Raw genomic sequence first — 12,025 nt, 5'->3', positions numbered from 1 at the left:
CTGGTCTGATGAAAGCAAGATTGAACTCTTTGGCCTGAATGCCAAGCGTCACATCTGAAAGAAACTTTGCACCATCCCTACGGTGAAGCATGGTGGTGGCTGCATCGGGCTGTGGGGATGTTTTTCAGTGGCAGAGACTGGGAGACTAGTCAGGATCGAGGGAAAAATGAACGCAGCAAAGTACAGAGATCCTTGATGAAAACCTGCTCCAGAGCGCTCAGGACCTCAGACTGGGGCGAAGGTTCACCTTCCAACAGGACAACAACCCTAAGAACATTGCCAAGACAATGCAGGAGTGGCTTCGGGACAAGTCACTGAATGTCCTTGAGAGGCCCAGCCAGAGCCTGCACTTGAACCTGATTGAATCTCTGGAGAGACCTGAAAATAGCTGTGCAGCAAAACTCCCCATCCAACCTGACAGAGCTTGAGAGGATCTGCAGAGAAGAATGGGAGAAACTTCACAAATACAGGTTTGCCAAGCTTGTAGTGTCATACCCAAGAAGAGTCGAAGCTGTAATCGCTGCCAAAGGTGCTTCAACAAAGTACTGAGTAAAGGGTCTGAATACTGATGTAATTGTTTTTATTTTTAATAGATTTTAAAAAATGGCAAAAAAACAGGTTTTGCTTTGTCATTATCGGGTATTGTGTGTGTATATTGATGAGGAAATACTTTTTTTTGTCCATTTTAAAATAAGGCTATAGCGTAACAAAATGTGGAAAAAGTTAAGGGTCTGAATACATTCCGAACGCACTGATCTCCGCAGACCTACAGTATCTTGATCATGCATGCTTTCGAAGACATTTATAGTTACAGTAGGCTAACCTAAAAATGTGGCCATGGATGTGCTTCTCACTTAAAGGTTGAATAAATACTGTTATATTAGTTTGTAAGATACTCTTTACTTTACGCTATTTACTGTATTACAAAAAAAATTGAATTGTGTCTGGTTGACAACACAACCAAATACTAACATTTAAAGGATATCTAATGCTGGGATAGTTTCATCTAAGTCACTGGTTTAAAAATTGTCTTGTCTATAAATGAATATGCTGGATTCACGTCTCCATCTTAACCAACAATCTAAATGAAAGAATAGTACTAAATCAATTAAAATTTTAAATACACTTTCGATAAAGTTTGATTGGATTTTGTAATATTCTTGAACTCAGATTTTTGGTTGCGATGGAGATGTGAATCCCACATTTCAATGATTAACTTGAAGATTCAATTTCAGATCAACCAAAGCTTGAAACCCTATGCTTATACGTATTGTCTATTTGTAGTTGAACCGTGGGTTAGATTGAAACAGTTGTTATTGATAATTTTTCAAATGCTATAGGCCTAAAAAGTATCATTGATGATATATGACTTATAAATTATGGTTACATTTCATTTGCTCTGTTAAACCTACCTTTTGGAATGACTTCAATAGCAACATTGAATATACACTGCTCAAAAAAACACTAAAATAACATATCCTAGATCTGAATGAATGAAATAATCTTATTAAATACTTTTTTATTTACATAGTTGAATGTGCTGACAACAAAATCACACAAAAATAATCAATGGAAATCCAATTTATCAACCCATGGAGGTCTGGATTTGGAGTCACACTCAAAATTAAAGTGGAAAACCACACTACAGGCTGATCCAACTTTGATGTAATGTCCTTAAAACAAGTCAAAATGAGGCTCAGTAGTGTGTGTGGCCTCCACGTGCCTGTATGACCTCCCTACAATGCCTGGGCATGCTCCTGATGAGGTGGCGGATGGTCTCCTGAGGGATCTCCTCCCAGACCTGGACTAAAGCATCCGCCAACTCCTGGACAGTCTGTGGTGCAACGTGGCGTTGGTGGATGGAGCGAGACATGATGTCCCAGATGTGCTCAATTGGATTCAGGTCTGGGGAACGGGCAGGCCAGTCCATAGCATCAATGCCTTCCACTTGCAGGAACTGCTGACACACTCCAGCCACATGAGGACTAGCATTGTCTTGCATTCGGAGGAAGCCAGGGCCAACCGCACCAACATATGGTCTCACAAGGGGTCTGAGGATCTCATCGAGATCCTGGAGGGCTGTGCACATGGAGCACATGGAGGGCTCTGCAGCCCCCCAAAGAAATGCCACCCCACACCATGACTGACCCACCGTCAAACCGGTCATGCTGGGGGATGTTGCAGGCAGCAGAACGTTCTCCACGGCGTCTCTGGACTCTGTCACGTCTGTCACATGTGCTCAGTGTGAACCTGCTTTCATCTGTGAAGAGCACAGGGCGCCAGTGGCGAATTTGCCAATCTTGGTGTTCTCTGGCAAATGCCAAACGTCCTGCACGGTGTTGGGCTGTAAGCACAACCCTCACCTGTGGACGTCGGGCCCTCATACCACCCTCATGGAGTCTGTTTCTGACCGTTTGAGCAGACACATGCACATTTGTGGCCTGCTGGAGTTCATTTTGCAGGGCTCTGGCAGTGCTCCTCCTGCTCCTCCTTGCACAAAGGCGGAGGTAGCGGTCCTGCTGCTGGGTTGTTGCCCTCCTATGGCCTCCTCCATGTCTCCTGATGTACTGGCCTGTCTCCTGGTAGCGCCTCCATGCTCTGGACACTACGCTGACAGACACCGCAAACCTTGTCACAGCTCGCATTGATGTGCCATCCTGGATGAGCTGCACTACCTGAGCCACTTGTGTGGGTTGTAGACTCCGTCTCATGCTACCACTAGCGTGAAAGCACCGCCAGCATGCAAAAGTGACCAAAACATCAGCCAGGAAGCATAGGAACTGAGAAGTGGTCTGTGGTCACCACCTGCAGAACCACTCCTTTATTGGGGGTGTCTTGCTAATTGCCTATAATTTCCACCTGTTGTCTATTCCATTTGCACAACAGCATGTGAAATGTATTGTCAATCAGTGTTGCTTCCTAAGTGGACAGTTTGATTTCACAGAAGTGTGATTGACTTGGAGTTACATTGTGTTGTTTAAGTGTTCCCTTAATTTTTTTGATCAGTGTATTTAGTTATTAAGAGGTCTCTCAATAATCGTTCTCACGATAGCACTTTGGTAGTAGTCAGTGACAAATACAAAAGCTAAGTAGGTCAGGCTTGGTTATAACCCTGGTTAACCCTGATACCAATTTAATAGCTGTAGATAAGCTCTCCAGTGGGAGGTGTTGCCCCTGAAAGTGGGTATAATGTTGACGATCTGATGTTGTTTCAATGGTTCAAATTCAACATATTATATACAAGATTTGACTGTTGAAAATTGTTTACAATGATGACATAATCCTATGGTTGAAATGTCACCCTCAAAACAACAGTTTACGTTGATGACTTTATTCAAATCCAATGTATTTTCCACATTGATTCCACGTCACACTACGTTGACAAATATTTGTGCCCAGTGGGACTTTGCATGTCATTTGCCTGGTCAACGTCGGTATACATCAGACGTCATTACTATTGACTTGACCCCCTTATCGTGTAACTCAGCCCTGTCTGTGTCTCTACCCTATCCCTCTACTTGCAGTGCTTTCTGCTCCACTGCCAGTGAAAAACAATGACTTCTCAAGAGGAGGAAGCATCGTTCAGCAGGTTCTTCCAGTATGTGGAGGACAGTGGACTCAGGGCCTATGACGGACTGGTCATCCAGAATGCCTCTGACATCGCCCGTGAGAGCGACCGCGTCCGGAAAGAGACCAACTGGGCCTACCTTCAGGAGAAACACGATAAGAAGAGAAGACAGGAAGAAGCCATAAAGAGGTAAGACAAATAGCTCCTGCGCATGCACACAAATACGAACTAAGACACATCATATCTATAAAAACCTGTGTGAAATGATGGGGGTTCTATTCCCAGCACTTCAATGACAGACTGTGGGAATGTCTTAATTTTAACTTCACAGGACAATAACTTCACACACACATATACAGAGAAATACACACCAACACCCATGCAGTAGAGGAGAACTGGGACGAAAGTCACACTTTTTTTGTCTTCCAAATTGCTCAGAGATCGATAGAACTAGAGACACCATATTTTATTACAAACAACTGATATATGTCCTCCACCATTAGTAATTTAATTTCTAGGGTAAATTAGTTTAAATTTAATAGACCGAGAAGAGAATTAGCCTAACGTTACTTTTGTACCTGCCGGCGGGACGGAAGGAACACAGTCTTGGGACAGAAGTAACAGCTGGTGAGAAGTGCACAATATATGTCTTATCTCCATGTTTCTGGTTTGTAGTATGTTACTTTAAACAAATGTGACCGCCCGGCTCAATTTAGTCTTATGTAGCAACATTTGAAATTGTACAGACTCAGAGCTACAAAATGGTATATCATACACTGCAGTTGAGGAACAATGGGAAAGTGATTCTGCTTTGAAAGTTGATAAACTTGAACCACTTTTGAGAAAATGGCCCTTGAATGTTTTGGTACACCTACTGTAGAGCTCTTCTTTGTCTCCACCTATTCAGCATTGTTCATATCCTCTTAATTCTAAGCCCAACCCATCTCTTTAACCTCTTGGGGCTAGGTGGGACGCTAGCGTGCCACCCGTGGTGCACTCCATCAACAGCAGGTACATTTCAAGAGCGGCAAATTTGAATCCAAATAAATGTCAAAATTCAAATTTTTCAAAAATACAACTATTTTACACCATTTGAAAGATAAACATCTCCTTAATCTAACCACGTTTTACGATTTCAAAAAGGTTTTACGGCGAAAGCATAAATTTAGAGTATGTTAGGACAGTACATTTACAAGAGTTGTGTGTAATGTTTTGTCAAGTCAAAGACAGGGTCACCAAAACCATAAAACCAGCTAAAATGATGCACTAACCTTTTACAATCTCCATCAGATGACACTCCTAGGACATTATGTTAGACAATGCATGCATTTTTAGTTCTATCAAGTTCATATTTATATCCAAAAACAGCGTTTTACTATGGCATTGATGTTGAGGAAATCGTTTCCCTCCAATAACCGGCAGTCAAGTCAGCGTCACAAATTAAATAATTAAAATTAGAAAACATTGCTAAAATATTATATTGTCATTTAAAGAATTATAGATTTACATCTCTTGAACGCAATCAACTTGCCAGATTTAAAAATAACCTTACTGGGAAATCACACTTTGCAATAATCTGAGCACTGCGCCCAGAAAAATACGCGTTGCGATACAGACTAGACGTCATGTTGGGGAGATCTAAAATCGAAAATACTATGTAAATAATCCATTACCTTTGATTCTCTTCATCAGATGTCACTTCCAGGTATCACAGGTCCATAACGAATGTAGTTTTGTTCAAAAAAGCTCATCATTTATGTCCAAAAATCTCCGTCTCGTTAGCACATGATGTAAGCCAGCCGGACTTGTCGTCATGAACGAGGGGAAAAAATATATTTCCGTTCGTTCAAACATGTCAAACGTTGTATAGCATAAATCATTAGGGCCTTTTTTAACCAGAACATGAATAATATTCAAGGTGGACGAATGCATACTCTTTTATAACGTATTGGAACGAGGGTACCCAACATGAACTCGCGCGCCAGGTGTCTAATGGGACATCATCGTTCCATGGCTCTTGTTCGGTCAGATCTCCCTCCAGAAGACTCAAAACACTTTGTAAAGGCTGGTGACATCTAGTGGAAGCAATAGGAAGTGCCAAAATATTCCTAAGCCCCTGTGTTTTTCAATGGGATAGGTTTAAAGTCAATACAACACATCAGGTATACACTTCCTGTCAGAAAATGTCTCAGGGTTTTGCCTGCCAAATGAGTTCTGTTATACTCACAGACACCATTCAAACAGTTTTAGAAACTTTAGAGTGTTTTCTATCCATATATAATAAGTATATGCATATTCTAGTTACTGGGTAGGATTAGTAACCAGATTAAATCGGGTACATTTTTTTTATCCAGACGTGCAAATGCTGCCCCCTAGCCCCAACAGGTTAACCTCTTATGGCTAGGGGGCAGTATATTCACGGCTGGATAAAAAACGTACCCGATTTAATCTGGTTACTAATCCTACCCAGTAACTAGAATATGCATATACTTATTATATATGGATAGAAAACACCCTAAAGTTTCTTAAACTGTTTGAATGGTGTCTGTGAGTATAACAGAACTCAAATGGCAGGTCAAAACCTGAGAGATTCCTTTACAGGAAGTGGCCTGTCTGACCATTTCTGGAACTTCTTTGCCATCTCTATCTTTTACTAAGGATCTCTGCTCTAACGTGACACTTCCTACGTCGTCCATAGGCGCTCAGAGCCCGGGAAAAACCTGAATGTCGTCATCCCAGCCCCAGGCTGAAACACATTATCGCCTTTCTCAAGTGGCCGATCAAGGTACTCTGGGCTTAGGCGCGTGACCTGGCCGCCCCCGTCTTTGTGATTTTTTTTCCTCTGTTTGCCGAAAAGGAGATTCCCGGTCGGAATATTATCGCTTTTCTACGAGAAAAATGGCATAAAAATGTATTTTAAACAGCGGTTGACATGCTTCGAAGTACGGTAATGGAATATTTAGAATTTTTTTGTCCCGAATTGCCAAACGTTCACAAAAAGCATAACAATTATTTTAAGAATTATAGATACAGAACTCCTCTATGCACTCGATATGTCCGATTTTAAAATAGCTTTTCGGTGAAAGCACATTTTGCAATATTCTCAGTAGATAGCCCAGCATCACAGGGCTAGCTATTTAGACAACCACCAAGTTTAGCCTTCACCAAAATCAGATTTACTATTAGAAAAGTTTGATTACCTTTCCTGTTCTTCGTCAGAATGCACTCCCAGGACTTCTACTTCAATAACAAATGTTGGTTTTGTCCAAAATAATCCATAGTTATGTTCCAACAGCGGCGTTTTGTTCGTGCGTTCTAGACACTATCCGAATGGTAAATAAGGGTCATGCGCACGGCGCATTTCGTGACAAAAGATTTCTAAATATTTCATTACCGTACTTCGAAGCATGTCAACTACTGTTTAAAATCAATTTTTATGCCATTTTTCTCGTAAAAAAGCGATAATATTCCGACGGGGAATCTGCAATTAGGTAAACAGCCGAAAGAAAATATATCACTGGGTCGACTCGGGCACGCGCCTAATTCCTTTGTCCTCTGATCGGCCACTTGGCAAAGGCGATTATGTGTTTCAGCCTGGGGCTGCCTCGACATCATTCAGCTTTTTCCCGGGCTCTGAGAGCCTATTGGAGCCGTAGGAAGTGTCACGTTACAGCTAAGATCCTGACTCTTCAATAAACAGAGGCAAGAACAACAACACCTTGTCAGACAGGCCACTTCCTGCATGAAATCTTCTCAGGTTTTTGCCTGCCATATGAGTTCTGTTATACTCACAGACACCATTCAAACAGTTTTAGAAACTTTAGGGTGTTTTCTATCCAAAGCCAATGATTATATGCATATTCTAGTTACTGGGCCAGAGTAGTAACCAGATTAAATCGGGTACGTTTTTTATCCGGCCGTGCAAATACTGCCCCCTATCCCCAACAGGTTAAGCATTCACATGTGAGGCCATGTGCTAAACAGAGTAATTAAGGTTGTGTAGTAAACAACCGAAGATGTCAAGACTAAAAGTGGTGAAAGTAGAAACCTACAGTAAAGAAAATATTGACTATGTCAAATAAAATCTAAGTTTATTTTTCACATGCCCAGGATACAGAAGGTGTAAACAGTACAGTGAAATTATTACTTTGCATATTTGCATGGTAGCAATATCAAAATTAGGAAGTGTCCAGATGAAAATATTTTATAAATATTTTATACACAAAACAAATATATAAATGCAACATGCAATAATTTCAAAGATTTTACTGAGATACAGTAGTTCTTCCTTTAAAAGCTACGGGCTTATGCCGCGACCGTTAGTGGTAGATGGTGGCATTTTGTCATTGCACCACACTATCACAAGAGTTAGAACGCTGATCTATCGGTAGTCTAAACTGTGGCAATTAATGGAGGTGTTTTCAGTCTGAATCTCTCCTCTGGCACTGAAGTCCTGGATCAGGCAACAACAAAAAACTATCAGTGATCCTGGAGTTAAGAGAGAACTTGGGTAAATACAATGAGGGAAATTCACTTGACATGTGGACTGACGATTTTTGAAAAGTAGGCACGGTGGGCTTTTGGTTTCTCTCAATCCAAAACCAGAAATAAATAATTCATAATAACAAACAGGCTTTAATTACAAATTAGTACGAATGTCTCACCCCATGTTCAAGAATGGCCTATTCCCTTTATTCAGATTACAATTGCTCACTTTCAGTTATTTGAAAAAAAATCTTCTCCAAATATTGTTATTTTCTACGAAATTAATGTGCTCATGTTGTGAGTGTTCAATTTGTGACATTTGTCAATCCAGCCTTCGCTTTGGCTCCCCCTCCTGTTCAGCTCAGGCATTCAGCATCGCTGGCCTTCTAGCACCCCCACAACATGATGCTACCACCCCCATGCTTCACTATTGGGAAGGTGTTCTACGGCTTGAAAGCCTCCCCCTTTTTCCTCCAAACATAATGTTGGTCATTATGGCCAAACAGTTTTATTTTTGTTTCATCAGACCAGAGGACATTTCTCCAAAAAGTACGATCTTTGTCCCAATGTGCAGTTGCAAACCGTAGTCTGGCTTTTTGATGGCGGTTTTGGAGCAGTGGCTTCGTCCTTGCTGAGCGGCCTTTCAGGTTATGTCAATATAGGACTCGTTTCACTGTGGATATATATACTTTTTTACCTGTTTCCTCCAGCATCTACACAAGGTCCTCTGCTGTTGTTCTGGGATTGATTTGCACTTTTCGCACCATAGTACGTTCATCTCTAGGAGACAGAATGTGTCTCCTTCCTGAGCGGTATAACGTCTGCATGATCCCATGGTGTTTATACTTGCGCACTGTTGTTTGTACAGATGAACATGGTACCTTCAGGCATTTGGAAATTGCTCCCAAGGATGAACCAGACCTGTAGAGGTCTACAATTTTTTTCTGAGGTCTTGGCTGATTTCTTTTGATATTTCCATGATGTCAAGCAAAGAGCCACTGAGTTTGAAGGCTAACCTTGAAATACATCCACAGGTAGACCTCCAATTGACAAAAATTATGTCAATTAGCCTATCAGAAGCTTCTAAAACCATGACATCATTTTCTGGAATTCTCCAAGCTGTTTAAAGGCACAGTCAACTTAGTGTATGTAAACTTCTGACACTTTAGACAGTGTATGTAAACTTCAGGAATTGTGATACAGTGAGTTATAAGTGAAATAATCTGTCTGTAAACAATTGTTGGAAAAATTACTTGTGTCCCAGCAGCGGTGAAATTGGAGGGTTCACAATTCATGTAAATAATCATAAAAATTATGGATATTAAAACCTCTTACATCTAGACGTTCCGCTAGCGGAACACCTGCTCCAATATCCAATGATAGGCGTGGCGCGAATGACAAATTCCTCAAAAATACAAAAACTTCCATTTTTCAAACATATGACTATTTTACAGCATTTTAAAGACAAGACTCTCCTTTATCTAACCACACTGTCCGATTTCAAAAAGGCTGTACAGCGAAAGCAAAACATTAGATTATGTCAGCAGAATACCCAGCCAGAAATAATCAGACACCCATTTTTCAAGCTAGCATATAATGTCACAAAAAACAAAACCACAGCTAAATGCAGCACTAACCTTTGATGATCTTCATCAGATGACACACCGAGGACATTATGTTATACAATACATGCATGTTTTGTTCAATCAAGTTCATATTTAAATAAAAATCCAGCTTTTTACATTAGCATGTGACGTTCAGAACCCGCAAACCTCCGGTGAATTTACTAAATTACTCACGATAAACGTTCACACAAAACATAACAATTGTTTTAAGGATTATAGATACAGAAGTCCTTTGTGCAATCGAGGTGTCCGATTTTAAAATAGCTTTTCGGTGAAAGCACATTTTGCAATATTCTGAGTAGATAGCCCAGCCATCACGGCTAGCTATTTAGACACCCACCAAGTTTAGCCCTGACCAAACTCCGATTTACTATTAGAAAAGTTTGATTACCTTTGGTGTTCTTCGTCAGAATGCACTCCCAGGACTGCTACTTCAATAACAAATGTTGGTTTGGTTCAAAATAATCCATTGTTATATCCAAATAGCGGCGTTTTGTTCGTGCGTTCAAGACACTATCCGAAGTGTAAATAAGGGTCACGAGCATGGCGCATTTCGTGACAAAAGATTTCTAAATATTCCATTTCCGTACTTCGAAGCATGTCAACCGCTGTTTAAAATCAATTTTTATGCCATTTTTCTCGTAAAAAAGCGATAATATTCCGACTGGGAATCTGTGTTTAGGTAAAAAGACGAAAGAAAATAAAGCATGGGGTCGACTCCGGCACGAGCCTGAGTCTCACAGTACTGTGACCAGCCACTATCCAAACGCGCTACTTTTTTTCAGCCAGAGCCTGCAAAGCCACGATTCAGCCTTTTGCCGCCTTCTGAGAGCCCATGGGAGCCGTAGGAAGTGTCACGTAACAGCAGAGATCCCCCGTATTGGATAGAGATAATCAAGAAGGGCAAGAAATTGTCAGACAGGGTACTTCCTGCATGGAATCTTCTCAGGTTTTGGCCTGCCAAATGAGTTCTGTTATACCCACAGACACCATTCAAACAGTTTTAGAAACTTTGGAGTGTTTTCTATCCAAAGCTAATAATTATATGCATATTCTAGTTTCTGGGCAGGAGTAATAATCAGATTAAATCGGGTAAGTTTTTTATCCGGCCGTGAAAATACTGCCCCCTAGCGATAACAGTTTAAACATTTCGGTACATACAAGTGTCTTATATCGGTTAAAAGCTTAAAGTCTTGTTCATCTAACTGCATTGTCCGATTTACAATAGGCTTTACATCGAAAGCATGCCATGCGATTGTTTGAGGTCCGCGCCCCACATCAAAATATTTTTCAAACAGCACAGGCTTCCTAAAATCACAAATAGCACAAATCTTCCTCTGATTTGCAATCCAAAGGGTCCCATCTACAACATGCACGGTCGTTTTGTTAGATAAAATCCTTCTTTATATCCAAAAAAGTCAGTTTAGTTGGCGCCATCGATTTGAGTAATCCACACGGTCAACCTGCAGAGAAAGGAATCCAAAAAAGCTACCGCTAAACTTTGTTAAAACAAGTCAAAATAGGTTTCTATTTAATCCTCAGGTTCCCTAAAATGTAATTAAACTATAATATTTAATACGGAAAGAAGTTTGTTCAATAGGAAAGAAAAATTGTGGATATCCAGGTACTCCACTTCGGCGTAGCCCAGCTTGCACTTGTGGGGGTTCGCGGTCATACCTGCATCCCTTAGCGCATCAACCACGGCCTGTAACTTACACAGATTTGACTCCCAATTGTCACTGTGCACAATTATGTCATCCAGATAAGCCGCTGCGTACTCACTGTACGGCCGCAGGACTCGGTCCGTGAGTTGCTGAAATGTCGCTGGTTCCCCGTGGAGCCCGAAAGGCAGAACCCGGTAGTGGTATAGCCCCCCCGGGGTGGAGAAGGCAGTCTTCTCCCGGGAGGCCGCTACCAGTGGCACCTGCCAGTACCCCTTCATCAGGTCCAAGGTGCTGACGTATCTCGCCATCCCCAAGCGGTCGATCAGTTCGTCCACCCGGGGCATGGGGTAGGCATCAAACTTACTGACCTCGTTCAGGCCCCGGAAGTCATTACAAAAGCGGATGTTCCACCGCTGAGATCTTCCCCCATTGCCACTTTGACCGAGGGCGGGCCCTGCTGTGGCCGGGTCCATGTTACGCACAGCGCCTCGCGTGCGTGCCATTTCTTCAGTAAATTCACATGGTAAAGCTGGAGGGGTTTTCTCCGCCCCGGTTGGCGGACCTTATAGTTGACGTCGCCTAACCACTCAACGATGTCTCCCACAGTGTGCCATCGTGCTCCTTTTATTTAGCCTCCACGGCTGGTTGGCACTTTCCTCTAATTACCTCCATTTAGCTGTCCG

At 41.7% G+C, this 12,025-nt stretch overlaps 1 protein-coding gene across 1 annotated transcript in view; it reads left to right on the top strand.

The window, feature by feature from the left end:
* Positions 1 to 12,025, top strand: part of nyap2a (neuronal tyrosine-phosphorylated phosphoinositide-3-kinase adaptor 2a) — a 155,546-nt gene that overhangs the window by 14,250 nt on the left and 129,271 nt on the right. Inside the window, exon 2 of the mRNA XM_045724307.2 lies at positions 3,525 to 3,757. Coding sequence (XP_045580263.2) covers positions 3,555 to 3,757 — 203 coding nt within the window. The 5' untranslated portion in view covers positions 3,525 to 3,554. The remainder of the gene's footprint in view (positions 1 to 3,524; positions 3,758 to 12,025) is intronic.

Source organism: Salmo salar, chromosome 09, assembly GCF_965601325.2.
Source record: "Salmo salar chromosome 09, fSalSal1, whole genome shotgun sequence".
Lineage (NCBI taxonomy): Eukaryota > Metazoa > Chordata > Actinopteri > Salmoniformes > Salmonidae > Salmo > Salmo salar.
The sequence above is the reverse complement of the archived record's forward strand: the minus strand, read 5'-3'. Positions and strand labels throughout refer to the sequence as shown.